The sequence below is a fragment of the Carassius gibelio genome, chromosome B21, assembly GCF_023724105.1.
Source record: "Carassius gibelio isolate Cgi1373 ecotype wild population from Czech Republic chromosome B21, carGib1.2-hapl.c, whole genome shotgun sequence".
NCBI classification, from domain to species: domain Eukaryota; kingdom Metazoa; phylum Chordata; class Actinopteri; order Cypriniformes; family Cyprinidae; genus Carassius; species Carassius gibelio.
In genome coordinates this window covers 27,737,756-27,759,293 of record NC_068416.1, presented here as the reverse complement: position 1 = coordinate 27,759,293, position 21,538 = coordinate 27,737,756, and the positions used below count along the sequence as shown (strand labels likewise).

The 21,538-nt window shown below is 40.5% G+C and overlaps 2 protein-coding genes across 2 annotated transcripts in view; one reads left to right on the top strand and one right to left on the bottom strand.

The window, feature by feature from the left end:
• LOC127986304 (apolipoprotein L3-like) overlaps positions 1–21,538 on the top strand; it is a 540,496-nt gene that overhangs the window by 343,157 nt on the left and 175,801 nt on the right. The window lies entirely within an intron of this gene.
• On the bottom strand, positions 14,853–16,538 carry LOC127985895 (serine protease FAM111A-like). Its single transcript, XM_052588099.1, is given in 3 exon segments — positions 14,853–15,811; positions 15,814–16,363; positions 16,365–16,538. Coding segments are annotated over 3 exon segments (1,452 nt in total). The 3' UTR covers positions 14,853–15,083.

The following is a 21,538-nucleotide window of genomic DNA, read 5'->3' as shown; positions in this document are numbered from 1 at the left end:
GGTCACTGATTACAGCTCTTAGTTCAGTTATTTGTCATATTTACTCTCCTGAGTTTCTGCTGTTTGTGTCTGGGTCTTGTCTTTATTTTGTCCAGGAATGTTTGACGTTCTTCCATGCATCTGATGATCTTCATCTTGTTTTGTGATTATTTCTAATGGTATTACAAGTATTTGAACTAATAATGAACAGTTTAAGATTTGCTTTAGATGAGTTTAAGTTTGTAATTTTCATCAAATATGAATCAGTCTTCAGAGTGGTTTCACAATGTTGTCTATAAGCTAAGACAGCTGTAATGATCCTGCATCTCCTCCTGATCTTTGACTTTGTATGAAATAATTAATGATTGATTTATCAGATTATTGAATATGAATATCAGTCAGTATTTGTCCATCTCTCTTTCAGTCAAGGGCGTAACTTTGGGTCTACCATTGGGGTGGGGGGGGGGGGGGGGGTTAAGCTCGCGGCATATTAATTTATTTATTTATTGAACTATTTTCTTGTGTAAAAGGTAACAAAAGCTAATTTGCCGTTCCTGTATTAGAAATACATTGTGATACTTTTACTGATTTAGGCTACTTAACGTAAATGCATATTTATGCCATAATGAGACAGTAGTTAAATTAAGTGTTTAAGCACTAGCCAGCAGTGGCAGCTTCCACTTACAGTTTTTTTCAATCGCTAACAAGCGCTTAACCATACTTCAGATACTTTTTCTAAACTCTTAACACAGACTCACACCTACAAAACACAATTGGCCAAATGGATAATTTCCTTCTCAAAAACACATTTTGTTAAATATATACTAAATCTTCATTTCAAAATAGAACACATCTTTATCTGCACACACCAACTTTAGCAAAACACTGGAAATCTGACTCAAAATTAAATTATTCTGTCAAAGAATAACACTTGTTTTCACCTCACAAGGTACATGCAGTCAATCAAAGTACACCAGGTTTCAGAATACTGGCTATTGTTGACATTACAAAAACTGCATAGACTTTTATGTTTCAGTTTTACGGGTATTTGCATGCAAAACATGCAATTCACTGTTTTACACTAAATTTATTGGTTAGGAACAGCATGTCCAAATGTACAGTAATGTTCACATTCAAGCAGTCCAGTAAAAAGCTATTTTTTTCCTTTACTGTTTACTGCAGGAGGTACAGTAGAAACACGGTATGATAGAACAGAAAAGGTTTGACAGTATTGCTTACAGTGAACAAAATATCCATAAAACACATAAGAGCATTCTGAACAAAAAAAACAACAACAGCAAAGGGGGGGGGGAGGTGGGTGTAAAATAAAAACAATCTCTCACTGCTCCTCTCACTGCTCCTGCTTCTCTCACTGCTCCTGCTCCTGCCCCTCTCACTTCTCCTGCTCCTCTCACTGCTCCTGCTCCTCTCACTTCTCCTGCTCCTCTCACTGCTCCTGCTTCTCTCACTGCTCCTGCTCCTCTCACTGCTCCTGCTTCTCTCACTGCTCCTGCTTCTCTCACTGCTCCTGCTTCTCTCACTGCTCCTGCTCCTCTCACTGCTCCTGCTCCTGCTCCTCTCACTACTCATGCTTCTCTCACTGCTCCTGCTCCTCTCACTTCTCCTGCTCCTCTCACTGCTCCTGCTTCTCTCACTTCTCCTGCTCCTCTCACTGCTCCTGCTCCTCTCACTGCTCCTGCTTCTCTCACTGCTCCTGCTTCTCTCACTGCTCCTGCTCCTCTCACTGCTCCTGCTTCTCTCACTGCTCCTGCTCCTGTCCCTCTCACTTCTCCTGCTCCTCTCACTGCTCCTGCTTCTCTCACTTCTCCTGCTCCTCTCACTTCTCCTGCTCCTCTCACTGCTCCTGCTCCTCTCACTGCTCCTGCTTCTCTTACTGCACCTCTCACTTCTCCTGCTCCTCTCACTGCTCCTGCTTCTCTCACTTCTCCTGCTCCTCTCACTGCTCCTGCTCCTCTCACTGCTCCTGCTTCTCTTACTGCACCTCTCACTTCTCCTGCTCCTCTCACTTCTCCTGCTCCTCTCACTGCTCCTGCTTCTCTCACTTCTCCTGCTCCTCTCACTGCTCCTGCTCCTCTCACTGCTCCTGCTTCTCTCACTGCTCCTGCTTCTCTCACTGCTCCTGCTCCTCTCACTGCTCCTGCTTCTCTCACTGCTCCTGCTCCTGCCCCTCTCACTTCTCCTGCTCCTCTCACTGCTCCTGCTTCTCTCACTTCTCCTGCTCCTCTCACTTCTCCTGCTCCTCTCACTGCTCCTGCTCCTCTCACTGCTCCTGCTTCTCTTACTGCACCTCTCACTTCTTCTGCTCCTCTCACTGCTCCTGCTTCTCTCACTTCTCCTGCTCCTCTCACTGCTCCTGCTCCTCTCACTGCTCCTGCTTCTCTTACTGCACCTCTCACTTCTCCTGCTCCTCTCACTGCTCCTGCTTCTCTCACTTCTCCTGCTCCTCTCACTGCTCCTGCTCCTCTCACTGCTCCTGCTTCTCTTACTGCACCTCTCACTGCTCCTGCTCCTCTCACTGCTCCTGCTCCTCTCACTGCTCCTGCTTCTCTCACTGCTCCTGCTCCTGCCCCTCTCACTTCTCCTGCTCCTCTCACTGCTCCTGCTTCTCTCACTTCTCCTGCTCCTCTCACTTCTCCTGCTCCTCTCACTGCTCCTGCTCCTCTCACTGCTCCTGCTTCTCTCACTGCTCCTGCTTCTCTCACTGCTCCTGCTCCTCTCACTGCTCCTGCTTCTCTCACTGCTCCTGCTTCTCTCACTGCTCCTGCTCCTGCTCCTCTCACTACTCATGCTTCTCTCACTGCTCCTGCTCCTCTCACTTCTCCTGCTCCTCTCACTGCTCCTGCTCCTCTCACTGCTCCTGCTTCTCTCACTGCTCCTGCTTCTCTCACTGCTCCTGCTCCTCTCACTGCTCCTGCTTCTCTCACTGCTCCTGCTCCTGCCCCTCTCACTTCTCCTGCTCCTCTCACTGCTCCTGCTTCTCTCACTTCTCCTGCTCCTCTCACTTCTCCTGCTCCTCTCACTGCTCCTGCTCCTCTCACTGCTCCTGCTTCTCTTACTGCACCTCTCACTTCTCCTGCTCCTCTCACTGCTCCTGCTTCTCTCACTTCTCCTGCTCCTCTCACTGCTCCTGCTCCTCTCACTGCTCCTGCTTCTCTTACTGCACCTCTCACTTCTTCTGCTCCTCTCACTGCTCCTGCTTCTCTCACTTCTCCTGCTCCTCTCACTGCTCCTGCTCCTCTCACTGCTCCTGCTTCTCTTACTGCACCTCTCACTTCTCCTGCTCCTCTCACTGCTCCTGCTTCTCTCACTTCTCCTGCTCCTCTCACTGCTCCTGCTCCTCTCACTGCTCCTGCTTCTCTTACTGCACCTCTCACTTCTCCTGCTTCTCTCACTGCTCCTGCTCCTCTCACTGCTCCTGCTTCTCTCACTGCTCCTGCTTCTCTCACTGCTCCTGCTCCTCTCACTGCTCCTGCTTCTCTCACTGCTCCTGCTCCTGCCCCTCTCACTTCTCCTGCTCCTCTCACTGCTCCTGCTTCTCTCACTTCTCCTGCTCCTCTCACTTCTCCTGCTCCTCTCACTGCTCCTGCTTCTCTCACTTCTCCTGCTCCTCTCACTTCTCCTGCTCCTCTCACTGCTCCTGCTTCTCTCACTGCTCCTGCTCCTGCTCCTCTCACTACTCATGCTTCTCTCACTGCTCCTGCTCCTCTCACTGCTCCTGCTTCTCTCACTGCTCCTGCTCCTGCCCCTCTCACTTCTCCTGCTCCTCTCACTGCTCCTGCTTCTCTCACTTCTCCTGCTCCTCTCACTTCTCCTGCTCCTCTCACTGCTCCTGCTCCTCTCACTGCTCCTGCTTCTCTCACTGCTCCTGCTTCTCTCACTGCTCCTGCTCCTCTCACTGCTCCTGCTTCTCTCACTGCTCCTGCTCCTCTCACTGCTCCTGCTCCTGCTCCTCTCACTACTCATGCTTCTCTCACTGCTCCTGCTCCTCTCACTTCTCCTGCTCCTCTCACTGCTCCTGCTTCTCTCACTTCTCCTGCTCCTCTCACTGCTCCTGCTTCTCTCACTGCTCCTGCTCCTCTCACTGCTCCTGCTTCTCTCACTGCTCCTGCTTCTCTCACTGCTCCTGCTCCTCTCACTGCTCCTGCTTCTCTCACTGCTCCTGCTCCTCTCACTGCTCCTGCTCCTGCTCCTCTCACTACTCATGCTTCTCTCACTGCTCCTGCTCCTCTCACTGCTCCTGCTCCTCTCACTGCTCCTGCTCCTCTCACTGCTCCTGCTCCTCTCACTGCTCCTGCTTCTCTTACTGCACCTCTCACTGCTCCTGCTCCTCTCACTGCTCCTGCTTCTCTCACTGCTCCTGCTTCTCTCACTGCTCCTGCTCCTCTCACTGCTCCTGCTTCTCTTACTGCTCCTGCTCCTGTTCTTCTCACTGCTCCTGCTCCTCTCACTGCTCCTCTCACTGCTCCTGCTCCTCTCACTGCTCCTGCTTCTCTTACTGCTCCTCTCACTGCTCCTCTCACTGCTCCTGCTCCTCTCACTGCTCCTGCTCCTGTTCCTCTCACTGCTCCTGCTCCTCTCACTGCTCCTGCTCCTCTCAATGCTCCTGCTTCTCTCACTGCTCCTCTCACTGCTCCTGCTCCTCTCACTGCTCCTCTCACTGCTCCTGCTTCTCTCACTGCTCCTGCTCCTCTCACTGCTCCTGCTCCTCTCACTGCTCCTCTCACTGCTCCTGCTCCTCTCACTGCTCCTCTCAATGCTCCTGCTTCTCTCACTGCTCCTCTCACTGCTCCTGCTCCTCTCACTGCTCCTCTCACTGCTCCTGCTTCTCTCACTGCTCCTGCTCCTCTCACTGCTCCTGCTCCTCTCACTGCTCCTGCTCCTCTCACTGCTTCTCTCACTGCTCCTGCTCCTCTCACTGCTCCTGCTTCTCTTACTGCTCCTCTCACTGCTCCTCTCACTGCTCCTGTTCCTCTCACTGCTCCTCTCACTGCTCCTCTCACTGCTCCTGCTCTTCTCCCTGGGCCCCTTGCTCTTACTCTTCCTCGTCCATACATTACAGTGTTTGTCTTTTCTGTTTCCAAAAATATCACTCTTCAAAGTCCTCCCTTTATTGTATAAGTGTCAATGTAATAGAAAAAAATAACCCCTGCCATTGAGTCTAATCCAGATTGGAATTAGTTGTGGTTGGCCCAATTTACACAACATAAATCAGCTAAGATAATTTGTTTTTGAACTGATATCATTGCAGAAGCAGAGGTTTTTATACTGTATCTAAGGTTTGGAACATTGTTTTTGCTATTGTGGGATGTTGTGTGTTAACATTTGTAAATACTACCAAAACGATCCATAATTTTGTTGGGAGGTATAGCTTGTCTGTTCAGAAAATGTAAGCATTGTGGAAATGCGTTCAATGACTCCATATTGTGTGAAAATGACATGAAATGTGTGAATGGTAGGGCCACAATAGACAGATGCTGTGCTAATTGTGTTTAGAGTTTTGAAAATGTGACAACTGCTTGGACAAATGCTTGTTAGCGACTGAAAAAAAACTGTAATAGGTTTTTGTGTGTGTGTACAATATCTTATGAAAAAAAACAAGAACTTAATGATTAATCAATTGCATCACTGCATTGGCACCTATATTATGCAATATGCATGTAAATATGATATTATCTTTCTTGCTGGCAAATGAAATTAATAAAGAAAACAAACAAAAGAATTCATTCTGAATATATCATATTTATTTTAATCTCAATTATGTGATGATATTGGGGGGGGGGGTATATTAGCTGGATCTGATTTTTGAGGGGGTCATGTCATCCTGTAACACAATGATAATGCTAGTGTTATTTTACTTCAGTCATTTGTATTATAATATCAGCCGTCATTCAGATGTGTCAGGTTTCTGTATCAGTCTGTAAGTTCTTATAGTGCTGTTGGTTTTTCAGAAGAATATTATGCATATGTAAGGTAGTTTGTCAAGATCAGGAAGTTCTTGCTCTCTAGTGACATTGTGTTCACAGAGCAGTTAGATTAAAGTGTAACACAAGCAGCCAATCAGCACTTCAGACAAAACCACACAACTTTCACATTTTTACTGAACAAGTGTTTTATTCCTAAATCAATTAATTTATTTAGGTTGTCACAAGAAGGAATGCAAACTCCATGTTTGCTATGCATGAAAGCACTGTATAGTTGCAATCAAAATTATTCAACCCCCTTTACCTGCAAGACAATTTGCTGTGGAAAACAACATTTCATGAAATCAATTTAAAAAAGGAATCAGTAAAGTATTAGAGAAAGTTTGTAAATAGAGTTGGGTCCGAGTCCACCTTTGTCGAGTACGAGTCAAGACCAAGTACACAAACATCGAGTCCAAGTCCGAGTCCGAGTCCAAAAGGGGCCGAGTTGGAATCTAGTCCGAGTTCTTAAAGGCCGAATCCGAGTCGAGTCCGCCCGAGTCCAGAAAGTAATTAAATTAAAAAAGATTATAAATTGGTATTGTACATTTTTACATTCTATTAATATTTTAACCTTTCATGTGATTCTGAGAATGGAACATTGATGAATCATGATAAAATTCAAATTGACTCTAAATATTCATGTTCAAAATTATTCAACCCCCTATGTGCAGAATCTTTAATTCTTTAAAATCACCAATAAACGCTGTCTGTAAGTGTTTAGAAGCTTCTGTCACCTCTCTACTACAGTCTTGGCCCATTCCTCGCCTGAAAAAGCTTTCAGATCACTGATAATCTTTGGTTTTCACATTGCCACTGCTTTCTTCAATTTCATCCAGATATTTGAAATGAGAGTTAAGCCTGGAGACTGAACAGGTCACTCAAGCACATTCTGTGACTGATCCCTGAACCAAGCAGAAGTAGATTTGGATGTGTAGTTTGGGATGACTGTCCTGCAGGAAAGTCCATTGATCATCAGCTTCAGTCTTTGCACCAAAGGCATCACAATTATTGTCAAAATGGCCTGATACTTTAAAGAATCCATGATGTCCTTCATACAGTCATGATTTCCACTTCCTTCTACAGTAAAGAACCCCCATAACAGGACTGATCCACCTCCAAGTTTGAGGATGGAGATGGTGTTCTTCTGCTTATGAGCTTGGCCTGTTTTGCAGCAGATACACCGCTGATCCATGGGTACAAAAAGTTCCAGTTTGGTCACATCACTCCTTAAAACATTCCTCCAGAGCTCCACAAGTCTACACAAATGTATTTTATCAAGTTCAAGTTGTCCTTTGTTCTTCTTGATCAAGAGTGGTATTCATCATGATTCATGATGTCTCAACATGAAGGCCATAATTGTCTAGTGTTCTTCTTACACACTGCTTTGAAATGGTTTTCCTCCTTTATCGGGTCATCTTGCAAGTCTTTGGCTGTACATTGCAGGTTTTTTCTCAGTTGCTCTGATTAAACATTTTATGATATTGTGCTTTTTCTTCCACAACCTCAAAGGTTTTCTGGTAAAACACTTTAAACTAAGGAATAAGGCTGAGAGCTGTGTCTCTAGGAACTTTCAATGTCTTGGAAATCTTCATATAGCCTAGTCCTTTCTGAAGTATAACATTATCTATTCTCTTTAGCTTTTTTGAGATCTCTGTTGACATTTTTGCTACTCACCTTCAGCACATGCATGTTCTAACTGTATGTGTAACGGCTAAAGCTAATTCTGTTTTTAATAGAGTTTCTAAAAGCTTAATTGTGTATTGAGACTGTTTTATTCCCCACCATGCAAATAAGTGATTTAAAAACAGCAATGTCGAATGGGGTTGAATAATTATGACATAGCAGTATTATTAAAAAATCTTACAACTCAAAACTATTACATTATATATTGACAATATCACTTTTAATATTCCAGTGAACTGTTATAGATGCAATTTTTATTTTATCCTGGATCTTCAGAAAAGCTTCTATTTGTAAAGTACTGCAGTTTCTGAGGGGTTGAGTAATTTTGATTGCAACTCTATATATATATATATACCTCCCGCAGAATGCTATCCGAGCCAAACAGAGAACAGAACAGACTGGGTATATGCCTAACTCCAGGTTCACACACTCTCTGTGATGCACCTTTTTTCTGAGCCCATGTCAACTCAACGGATCAGAGCGTTCACACTGCACGAGGTAAAAGGCTAGAAATATAAATGTGCAAAAATAATTAATATCTAGCACATGAGCATAGAGAGAGTTGTGAGCGCACAGGACGCAGTTTAAGTGAGAGGAGACACGTTTTAAGTGCGCACACTCTCTCCGCGCAGAACAGCGTGTATCCGAGCAAGCACGACTGGTTTTGTGACAGAGCAAAGGAAATCTGCTGCGAACAGAGAGAACGTTCGCGTCTCTCGCTGCTGCTTCTGAACTGCTTAAGCAGACTGTATACACACTGCAGACGGAGTAGGTCTATGTGTGAACTTGTATAATGTATAACAAATATATTTCAACACAGAGGCACCGCTACAATAAATGAGCTCTATGAACAATGCATTGCAAAAAAAAAAAAAAAAAAAAAACCTCTGCAGACTGCTAAACTCTTTGGTTCTTTCAGTTGTTTGAATTGGGTTATACTTAAAAAATAATTCAAAGTATCAAGGCATACACTGTAATCCCCTTCTCTCTCATGCACATTGAGTTTCTATGCAAATAAGCACTTTCAATAATCTATATTAATTATGCAGTCATAAATTGTATGTTCCAATGATCACAATCCTACTACTGATGATCTTATAAATCATAAAAGCACATATTTTTCTAAGAGTATAGCCAGCATGTTTAGTTTTGCTAATAGTTTAAACTTTAGCTGAAGGTTTCCTGCTCTGACTCAAAAGCTGAACTGTCCACCCCCTCTTGTTCAAAACTGGAGCACTAGCAGCACTAGTGGAGTTACTGTCGCTTCCTTCGTCACCTTCAAAATTAACAAGCATTGTACACCAGGCTACATATGGTAGGATAGAAATGGAAAATCAATGTCTGGTCAATTTTGGCACTAAAAAAAATACTGTATCCCCATATGTAAAACAGTGTGCCATTAAAATGCTCTTTTAAAACATCTATCATTATATACATTTGGAAAAAATTATATATATATATATATATATATATATAGCTCAGCAGCGGGTAGACAGTCAGCAGAGCAAGCAGTCAGGAGGAAACATGTTGACAGCCATTTATGCATGTTTGAATTTGTTGTTCTGTAGCATAAAAATATTAATTGGTGGTTTATTCTTAAACCAATCAGCGAGCTAGTGGAAGCATAGTTAAATATATATATATATATATAATCTGATCTAGAATATACAGCACAGACTTATATTATATTACTGTTCAAAAAAATCTTAAAATTAGTAAATCAAAGCCACAACGGTCAAGGGTGGCAAGGGAGGAACTCAAGTGCAGACAGGAATCGGGTTACACAGAGGATTTATTATATACAAAAAGGGGAAAACAAAACCCACGAGGGGGAAAACAACGGCTAGGCCAGAAACTAAACTACTTAACAGGACAGGATTGACACGATAAACAAACTCTTAAATACTAACTACAAACAAACGCTCATGGTTATACAAAGACTTCAAAGGTACAGAAACATCTAGAGACACTCACAAATGTGGAACGAACACTCACAAATGTGGAACGAACACTCACAAATGTGGAACGAACACTCACAAATGTGGAACGAACACTCACAAATGTGGAACGAACACTCACAAATGTGGAACGAACACTCACAAATGTGGAACGAACACTCACAAATGTGGAACGAACACTCACAAATGTGGAACGAACACTCACAAATGTGGAACGAACACTCACAAATGTGGAACGAACACTCACAAATGTGGAACGCTCACAATGAACCGACGCAAGACAGAGCACACTAGGAGATCTAAATAGGGGGAACAATTAAGACACGACAGGTGTTACAGATAGGACAATCACGGCAAGACTAGGATAACAAGGGGGCGGGGCAAGGGAACGAGACAACACAAGCACATGGCCCAAAGACAAGGCCATGTGCTTGTACACAAAACACGGGTCTGTCATGATCCTGCCTCAAGACTAGGAAAAATCAAGGACACGAGGACAGAATCATGACACACAACAGAAGTACACATATCTGTATTCCCATGTTCCTGTAGCTCAAGTGGTAGAGCATTGCGTTAACAAGGCTGGGGGTTCGAATCCCAGGGAACATATGTTAGGACTAAATTGAAATTCGAATTTCTCTCAATTTTAAAAAAGTATTTAATTTTGTGTTGGTATTTTATTATTACTATTATTTTTACAGTAAACATATATATATTTATATATATATATATATATATATATATATATATATATATATATATATATATATATATATATATATATATATAAACATACAAAAAAGTGTGTTATCTAATATGTTTTGTGTGTGTGTGTGTGTGTTTGCGCTCGTGCGTGTGTTTGTGTGTGTGTGTTTGCGCGCGTACGTGTGTGTGTGTGTTTGGCTGTTTCTTATTTCCTGTTTCAGACAATCCACCACCGCGTACTTTCAAAACTAACGGTAAATTTCTTAAAAGGGCTGATTTGTTCTAGCAAAGCACAGTTTTCCAACTCGCTCCACTGATGCATGAGATCTTCACTGTGCATCTTTATTTCTCATATTCATATTCTGGATATTTCTACATCTCCTTTCATCACAGGTCAGATTCTTTAACATGATACTTTAACATACTTTCACTTTAAATGTATTTTGTGGAAACAGTATATTTGAGTTTCTGCATCTTCGAGCAGCAGAGCTCCAGGACGTCTACAGCATTAGTGCTTGTGTTAATGAAGTAAATATCATTGGCCTTATTGAGTGCAAACTGGAAATTATTCATTTATTTTAATACAAGTAGTAGTGTGATACTTTTGGTATTCTGATGTAAAGATGATTCAGACTAATTAAACAATGTAAAGTCAATTATGATCTGTTTTTATTACTGTATTCATGAAAGGCTTTAATAGCTGACAAACAGTAATGTGTTTAACTGCATGTGTCTGAATATATAGCATTATCAGAGTCCATGCTATTTTTATTAGTGTTTTTATTAGTGTATGCATGAAAGAATAGCTGATATATATATTTAAGACTAGCTGACTTGTATCTGAATTCATTTATTGAACTGTTTGTTAGTTTGTTCATGCTTGAGTTGCACTGGTCTATGATTGTTCACTCGATCTGAATCTGTAGCATCAGTCCAGACACCGTCTTCACATGATGAAGAGGATGATGATGATGATGATGATGATGATGATGAGCCTGTGTTCTTCATCTACAGTCTCACATGATCATTGATGTGTCTGACAGAATCGTGATGAGATGATGAACAAGAAAAAGCTTTTTTAACTGAAAATACCTGAAACACAATGTTATTCTCATATGTTTTTACATCACATACTTCAGGTTCATTTATATCATTAGGAGCATTTGTTCAAGTTTTAACAGCAAATTTAATTCAGCTATAAGGTTATCTGAAATGTACCTTAACTTTGATGATTAATTAACTCTGTCTGTGTGTTTTAACAGATACAGATGGAGAGTAGAAATGAAATAATGCAGAAACCACAGACGAGCAAAAAGAAGAATACAGAACAAATGGAGCCCGGAGATCAGATGCAAACCAGAGGAGAGAAAAGCAGACAAACACTTGTAAGATGTGACAGTATGAAGAGATTATCACCAAACTGTGAGTGTTTGTTTAATTCTTCACATTTCTAATCTTGCTACAGTACATACTTTCTTCTTCTATTCATGTCATAAAGTTGCACATTCATCAGATTCATCAGACTTTCTACAGATGATTGACAGGACATATTATTGATCAGGGATTGAGTATAAAACCCCATGAATCAAAAAAAAAAAAAAAAGAGGATAATCTGATCTTTGTTTGTGATTTTTAGTCTCGCATGAGCCACAAGGACCTGGAAAGTTAAATTCAGGTTTTCTCAAGAACACACAACATCAGTGACTTCCAGCTGCTAAGAGATGAAGACCTGACCATCATCATCATCATCATCATCATCATCATCATCATCACTACAGTGTGTTCAGCTCCTGGACTCTTACACAGACTCTGGTTCATCACACATTCTTACAAACAAACAGCTCAGTGTCTTCGGTTCACTGCACGAGCAGACCTATGGGTCGAAATTAACTGGAGAACCTGAAGGAAACCTGCAGAAAAGTCATTCACCTGAAGCAGGAGAGCTTCTTACTGTCAGTCAATTACATCAAACTGTCCTGTATGTATTGATGAAACACATTACAAAGACTGTGAACTCCTGAATCGTGGAGTTAGCACATTTTTATAGACAGGATTTTACTGTAAGCTGGTGTCACTAAGGGTTAAAGAGTTCAAGTGTTTAACCAGTTTACCTACCGCTCCGTTACCCAGCATGTTAAAACAAGCTCTGTGAATATAAATCAATGTATTTCTTGTAAAAAAACAATACTCTGCTTTGAAATCTTTCTTGGGGTGTTTTATAAATGCACCTTCATTTATTTCTTCATTTCAAGTTCTCGTGGTCAAATTATCATTTACAATCACAGTAAGATGTAAAACTGTGCATGTGACTCAGAGAAATTCACTAAAAGCTAATCTCCTAAAAAAAATACTAAAATCTAGTGAGTGTTTTCAAAAACATTATATTTAGCACGTTGAGCACTATAGGGGCATGTTGTCACATGATGCAGTGCATGATGGGAAGCGACTGTTCTGTTATTATTGATTTCACATTGAGTTTTAAAGTACACCCTTGCTGTCTGATCAGAAAGTGAAACACTGGTCTAACCATAGACAGTAAAAGAAATGGACACAGCGACCCCATTGGAACTCAATTGAGACAAGTGAAGCCCAGTTTTCGCGTTTTTTAGCACTTCCGTTTCTGACGCGCAGACTCAAACGAAGCTTGATGACGTCAGCAACCTGTCTGGCAGATGTAAATCTTCTAGTAGCTGTGCGTGCAAACTGTCATCATTAATCTTGCAGAGACGGCGAGCTTGAGCGGGAAGTTCTTTGTCGTGAGTGAGCAGGAGTAAGTATTCTGATTAATGTATTCTGAACTAAAAGATGGCAGCCCCCACCCGACTTCAACTTCCGGTCGAGTTCCTTTCCGCCTGGGTCTAACACACACATATCATGTCTTGACGAGACTCGTTTATGTTCTTGTCTGTGATTCAGTTTAGTTTTATACCACAGCACCTCCATCTGGAACAGCTCAGAACTGAACTATTCTCTATCTGAACAGTGTTAGTTAATCATTTACATTTAATAATGCTCATTAGCTTCTTCTGCATTGACAGTTAAATTCGACAACAATGTGTTTGCAGCAGAAAAGTTTAATGTGATTCTCAAATTACTCTGAACAAAACGCAGCAGACGTACTGAAAATGCATGCAATTATGTCAAACTATATTTAAATACAGCTATTCATATTGTTTTTGTGTGTGTTTATTTTAAAAACACCAACTATTTAAAACACGCCACAAAAGTGTAGCATATATCAAAAAAACTGTTAGGAATTTCCTGACCTAGATTTGAGGATCACGTGATCTAGCGTGATTATGTCCCAGTCATTTCAGAAGAGTTCACAATTAATGAAATATAACATTTTATTTTGTCAGGTAATAATGTATAATGGCGATTACATAACTAAACAATGAGAATACAGTTCAGAATTATACTCGGTTCCAATTTAGATGAATAAATATCATCAGTTATCATTGAATTCAGAAAACTGAAAGAAGATTCAGTTGCAGATTTATTGTAGTCCCAAACAATGACCCAAAAACCGTGTAACAGGCAGAAAATAGGCTACTGGCAAAAAAGCAATCCACAAAACAGATATTCCACAAATAGAAAATAACAGAACTCCAACCAGGACACACAGAACATGTGTATATACAGACAGAGAAACTAACTAATCACCCACAGCTGGAGACAATGAGATGTGATTGACAGAGCAAAGGATGATGGGAAATTAAGGCGAGACACTGCAGGTGAATAGGGCTAAAAAAACAACAACAACTAATAGTTATCACCTTACTTACCTAGTTGATTGATTACATTGATTATTGCAAACATTTTATGTATTACAAGTTTTCAAAAATGTTATGTTTAAAATTAAATATGCAAATGAAGCATTATTTAATGAAATATGTGATAATTTGCATCAATGTCGAGTACAAAAATCTAAACACTAGATGAAGTCGGTTTCAAAAAATTTGTTACATTTTTTTGACATATTAGAGTCAATTGTTTTTACAGAGAGAATTCTGGTTATCTTTTTTTGTCACTCCATAATTCAGAAAATACTTTGAACAGCCAGAAAACAATATATTTTCACAATTTTGGGGGGAATAAAATGTTATATATAATTATATGTATATATTCAAGGGAAATATATATGAACAAATCCCTCTGTAAAAACCTTCAAAATATAGACAGGAATAAAAATGTCAAGTTTGGTGTGTGTAAGTGCTACTGAAGTGGTGATTTATGGCTCAGTGTTGAAGAAAAAACTAATTTTGAGAAAACGGCCTTTAAAAATATGTATTATAATTGAAATCTATTGACACAAACAGATAAAGTGCTATAAAAGAAACACTTAACAGTGTCTTTTGGATGTTTTCCTTCCACTAGTTTGCAAAAGCACTTTATGAAAAACCAAAAAACCAAAAAGCCCCAAATCTCAAAATTGACAGGTGCTTGAAAAAACATTGTTTTTGTCTGCAGTGTCTCAACTTAAGTCAAGAACGAACAAACTCGAACCAAGAAGAGAGCCCTTACTAAAAGCTACTCAGCAGGTGTAATGTCCAGTCGCTTTTGATGAATCTGCTGGAATGAGATGTAAAAATGCTCACATGAACCACACAGCCCCAGTTGATCCATAACACTGGGTTGGATATTTTTAGACTGTCCACTCCCGTTCAAATTACACCAGAGTTACCGACCGCTACCATGTTTTATTCAGAAATTTAATCCAGTGTCACAAGAAATCTGTCCGGGTCCCACAGACCTCTACTCTGCTGTCGCTGACTTATTGCTGTGGGTTGTCTAAGTGATTGATGACCTCTTGTAAATGTTTTATCTTAGCCTGTGCTCTGATCTTATCCAGGATGGGTTGAATGGAATAGGCATATTCCATAATGCTCCTATTTTTAGCTTTTTCTCCTGGGTACACATATCCACCAGTGTGCACACCAATCAGATTACAGTCTTCATCAAACACTGGAGAGCCAGAAGATCCGTAAAAGAAACAAGAGTTGTAAGTAATCTGGTTTTCATAAACAGCCCATTTTTCTTCCATACTCTTCTGTGTCATTATCTGAAAGAAACTGACATTCTTAGAGACGTGTTCATCTGCAGCCTTTGGTACATTCTCAATGATGAAGCAGGGGTCCATTTTCTTGATCCCACCCTCTGGATGTCCCACAATGCAGATCCCACTACAGTTAGGAGGGGGGACATTTTTGTATTGTCTGAGCAATCTAGGACGGCTTTTGATTTCGCTAACATCGTTTAGTTCAAGAAGAGCAAAGTCAAGCCTCCTATCATTATTAGCGTCTGTTATGTAACAGTAAGCAGCAAGCCGTTTCTTGACCGGCACCAGTTTCACCCCTGAGTTCAGACGTTCAGCGTCCGGATGTTCAACGTCAAATGCTGCTTCTAAAGACTTTGCAAGAGAATGTCTGTCAAACAACTCAAGACAGTCCATAACAACATGTGCGTTAGTTAGAACAAATTGCCCAAAGAGTAAGAAGCCAAAGAGTAGGAAGCCTGAGGGTTATTTAGTGTTTTTCGCTGCTTTAAAATCTCCAGTAAATCTTCAAACTGATCACGCAGAATTTGCAGAATCTCGGTAGATTCTGGAATGACCGCCCATTTTAGATTTTTTTGATCAGTGCTTATGGGGTTCTGTTCTGGGTCATTTTTTGCTGAAACTGAAGGGTTTGAAGCTACATCAGATTCATTCTTGACTTCGGTTTGTTCCTTTAATTTGCCAGCAGTTGATTTTTGACTGATAGCAATTATCTGAAATGTCTTTTTGTCAAGATGTTCAACAAGGTGGGACATTTCATATTTTGTTTGATTACCCAACACACTGTCCTCAAAGAGAACACAGTGTTTTTCATTGAATATTTTATCACAGAATCGTCCATCACGAAGGAGAGCAGTTTTAACTTCCTCTCCTTTGAATGCATAAACACACACATAATCAGCTATTTTCCCCAGTTCATTGCTTTTCATCATGTATTGTATTCCCTGCCCTCCTGTTGTTTTGATTTTAAAGGTGACCAAGTCTGTCTTGTGGTGTGGAAGAGCTTTGTTTGTCTGCTGTCCTGTAGATTTTTTTTTTTTTTTTCATTTTGATGAAGTTTAATGTTAAGATCTCATCCTCTTTAATAAGACAACAGGGAAAATCGGTATTCACAGCAGATTTGTCGGGTCTCTGGATGACTAATTCTTTCTGTGCGATTTCATTATTTTCCATGAAACTTTCATTTGTTTTAAGAGCTTCAAGCACAGTCAAAGATGCATTACACACGACTGCAAATGGTTCATTGTCCGATTTGAAACGAAACTTGAAAGTGTGCGTTTCTGTTGTCTGTTAAATTTAGAAAACCAATCAGCAAAAGTACAAACAAACATGTTTAACTGAAAATGCAGAATAAATATTAAATAAGAACAATTTGTTATGTATATTAAGTAAATTACCTTCTCGTTGGGATTCTGATGATCCATCATTTTCTGGAAAATGTACAATAACAAACTCAGTATTTTCTTTAATTAAATTATCCATGTGAATGAATAGGTTTCAGTTACTGATGTAATGTCTAGTATGTTCTGTTTGTGTTTGCATGATTGTGAGACAGGCTGAAATGTCTAGGGATCTAATGAGAGTTCTTCAAATACAACTAGTATGTGTGTGACTTCAAGACAGCAAACATAGGCCTGTGTTGGGTTTTGTTCCTGTTGTTTTTCTGTATTTGTCTTATATAAACTTTTTTTCCCCATATCTTTTTTTTTTTTCATATTGACTTAATTTTACTTGTTACTTTCAATGTAATATTTCTGTTGTTTAATATATTAATTTTTTTTTTCCATTGCTTGCTTTGATATAACACGTATTAAGCTTGTGCTGGTCAGATTAAGTTAGTCTGAGCATTGAGAAAATGATTATTTAGAAATTAATGAGCGCCCCCTTACGGCCACCTTATGACAAGCACTTCTCGGTATGTTCTCCTTGCTGAGTGCTGACTGTACTTACCGTGGCTAATATTATGACACTGCAAACAAAAAAAATATAGCAATACTACAAACAAACACGTTTTTTGGTGTAGACGTTAAGTAGAAAATTTAATTTATTGTTCGTTTCCAGCCGCAGGCTACCTACAGGCTACCTTTTTACATCATTTTCAAATAACTCTATTGACCTTGTGAATCGTAATATTCATCAGGCAATTTCTTTTAAAATGTTTAGTATCACCTACATTATAAAACTATATGTGAATACAATGTACGACTCGAAAAACTACATGTGATACAAAATAACATAACAAACATAAGAAGCCTGGCTAGATATAGCTAGTGAACAGGTACATTTCAACTTTACACTTTACCTTTTCCAAATGACAAATGGCTTCATGTACTTTTCCCCAGAGTTTTCGATGTTACCTGGACTTGTGCAGTCCACACCCAATGACCCAGCGAAACTAACAAAGAATGAAAATGCTTTTCATATGTAAAACAAGTTTCTCCCAGTGCATGAATTGTGTTCTAAGCTTCTGAAACCTGTTTTATAAGATCCTAACCACTGAAACTCTCGCGAGATCACAGTAATTTTTGGATGACATGATTGTATATTGCCATTGGCATTGCTGTTTGTAGCCTAAGAAAACATTATTCATCCACAATGCAGATTACACCACAGTTAGGAAGGGGGCTATGAATGTAACATCAGTCAGTGATTTCATCAGCATCTTTCAGTTCAAGAGGAGCAAAGACAAGATACCTGCCCATGTTGAACTTTCCATGATATGCTGCAACATGCTCCTTGTGATCGGCACACAATTGGTCTTCTTTGAATCCAAATCTTTACAAAGCAGTGAAGATCCTTAAAATCTTCCTGGAGAAAGGAGCAACTGGAATAATGTTTATTGTAGAAAGTGCCATTGTGTGTGGTTTCATATATAAAGGGTAAAACTGTGCTACATTTGTGCTGTCAGGGGGCATACAGCCAAGGATGGTGACCCATACTCAGAATTCATGCTCTGCATTTAACCCATCAAAAGTGCACACACACAGAGCAGTGAACAAACACACACACACACAGCAGTGGGCATCATTTATGCTGCAGCACCCGGGGAGCAGTTGGGGGTTCGATGCCTTGCTCAAGAGCACTTCAGTCGTAGTATTAACAGCCCAAGACTCAAACCCACAACCTTAGGGTTAGGAGTCAAACTCTCTAACCACTAGGCCACGACTTCCCCACTTTCTTGGCTCTATTGTATTCAGTGTATTTCAGAGATGAATGCACTTCCAAATCTCTATTTTCTTGCTCTGTTTGACACACATATCAGTTCTGTAAAATCTGTGAAGTTTAACAAAGACTTAACTACTGTCAGAAAGCTTTCGATTTCTGTCACAATAACCGGGATAACTTGTGGAGCAGGTTTCTTTGTATGTTTTAATACTTTGACGTGTCTGTTTTTGTCATTGAGTGTGTATAAAAGCTTGTGTGGATAAGCATGTTTATTGAGTAACCAGGTATGTTTGTGTTGTCAGGTTTCCTTTTGTTTCTTGTAGATCTCCCACTTCTGAACTCGTCAAGCAGGTTCTGAAACATCACACAGTGATTCCGTGAGCTTTTTCAGAGGAAAATACTTTGCCCTACTGCAGCTCATGTAATTAAATTGAAATCCTTTCTGTGATTCTGTTGTATTGAGGGTGTTAAAATGCAGACATCTAAGTTGTGCTCTTCAAAATGTATCACCAGTGGTGCTTAGTGTTGAATTTCTGTTAATGTGCTGTAAGGTTAATGGTTGGTTTTCATGTTTTTAATTTGAATGTCTTTATTACATAATTAAAAGTATAAATTATAATTTTGATTTTCGGTTGTGATGTATTGTTATCAGTGTGTGTTTTGATTTTCTTTGTGTATTTATTTTCCATGATTGTGATGTGTTTTGCTTTTCAAAAACTGAAGTAAACCTAATTGAGGTTGTGTGACTGAAAAGTTTGCAAGTTTTATTAATGTGTGGGATTACACCCCAAAATTCAAAGAAAGAAATAGCAAATTGTGAAAATGTTAAATTAAAAGTGTTGAACAAAATGCTAAAATGAAAAGTGTCTAGTGCGCAGAGAGGAGAGTGTGTTAAACAGGCCCAGTCACCTGTTTTGTAGCACAATTCGAATTTCAAAAAAAAAAAAAAAGTTTTTCTGTGATGTGGTAAGGTTGGGGGGTTTGGGGTGAGAAGGTCCATGTTTCAGGAGGTATAATGTTTCAGAAGAGGGTGGGGTGATTTGAGTTCAGGGCTCACACAGCCTGAGGGAAAAGTTATTGAGCAGTCTGACGGAGCGAGCTCTGATGCTCCAGTACTGTCCTCATTGAGCTGGAAGAGACTATGTGATGGATGGGTGGGGTCCTTCACGATACTGTTGGCTTTGCTGGAGCATCATGTGAGGAAAACATGGAGGAGAAAGGGGCACTGATGATCTTTGCAGGGGTGTTCACTGTCCACTGGAGGGTCTTACAGTCTGCTGCACTACAGTTCCTATACCAGACAGTGATGCAGCTGGTCAGCACACTCTCTATGGTTCCTCTGTAGAATGTGATGAGGATGGGTGGAGGTAGACCTGCTTCTTTCTGTGATGTGCAACCCCAGGAATTTAGTGCTGCTGACTCTCTCCACAGTCAATTTGTAAATGGTCAGTGGGGGGTTGTCAACCGAGTTTCTCCTGAAGTCCATCACAACCTCCTTTTTCTTACTCACATTGAGGGACAGGTTGTTAGTGCCAAACCATTCAGCCAGCTGTGCAACTTCCTCTCTGTAGTGCATTTCATCATTGTTGCTGATGAGACCTACCACTGTTGTGTCATCCAAATACTTGAAGATGTGGTTGGAGCTGAACTTGGCAGTGCAGTCGTGGGTCGGCAGCGTGAAGAGCAGTGGGCTGAGCACACAGCCTTGTGGGGCACCTGTGCTCAGTGTGGTAGTGCTTGAGGTGTTGTGGCCAACACGGACTGACTGAGGTCTTCCAGTTAGAAAGTCCAGGATCCAATTACAGATGGAGGTTTTTAGGCCCAGCAGGTTTAGTTTATTAATGAGCTGCTGTGGGATTATTGTGTTGAATGCTGAGCTGAAGTCGATGAACAGCATTCTGACATAGGAGTCTTTATTCTTTAGGTGGATAAGAGCCAGGTGTGTCATTCTGCATGTCAAAACGTGAATAAAAGTGGTTGAGTGTATCCTGGAGGGATGTGTCATCATCACAGGCCTGTGGCGAGGGATTGTAGTCTCGATATTAATTGATTATCTTTTTTGTGGAACGATATTGATTCTTAAATCCCAAGAATCAATTAGTCTAGCCTGTTTTCAGTTAATGGATGGAACATTGAAGTCCACTTTCCATCCAATAAATCAGTATTCAGTATTCAAACAATAAATGCCATTTTGGCGCTGTTTAATCTGGAGTGCTTTTGACCAATCACAAGTTACCTAATATAAGCATCTCTGGTACAGCAATTGCTCCATATCTGACTGCATATCACTCCATCGGGTGGTTAAAAATTGCTCAACGGATCACCAGCACCCAGTTAACTTCCATTGAGAACATTTATCACAAGCGCTGTCTGGGCAGGGCAAGAAACATCATCAAAGATGCCTCTCACCCTAACCATGAACTTTTCATTATCCTTCCATCCTGCAGGCGTTACAGGAGCCTACACTCTCGCACTAGTAGGGTCAGGAAGAGCTTCTTCCCCCAGACTGTAACAGTTCTGACCTCCACACCACCAATCTAACCTGCACCTGCTCTCTTAATGCACTGGTCACAGTACTTTACATACATGTATTGCACAGACTGCACACTGTTCTAGCTATTACATTCTAAACTGTCTAACGTTGTTACTGTAGAAAGCACAGTAAACTATTTCTATAAAAATATCATTGCATTACTGTTATTTTGCATAGAATACATTGTCTAACAATACCTTTGCACACTCATTCAACTGTATTTATTACCACTGTTCTCACGTTGTTGCTGTTCATAATGTGTACATAAGCCTACATTGTTCTGTTCATAATGTACATACAATCCCTACATTGCATTCTTATTTATATTATGTATATACTCTGCTCAATACTGTATATAACAACTCCACTGTACATTCTGTATATCATAGCTTCACTTACTCTGCACTTTTATGTATATAAAACACTATATTCTTGCACTTCTGCTTAGATGCTAACTGCATTTCATTAGCTCTGT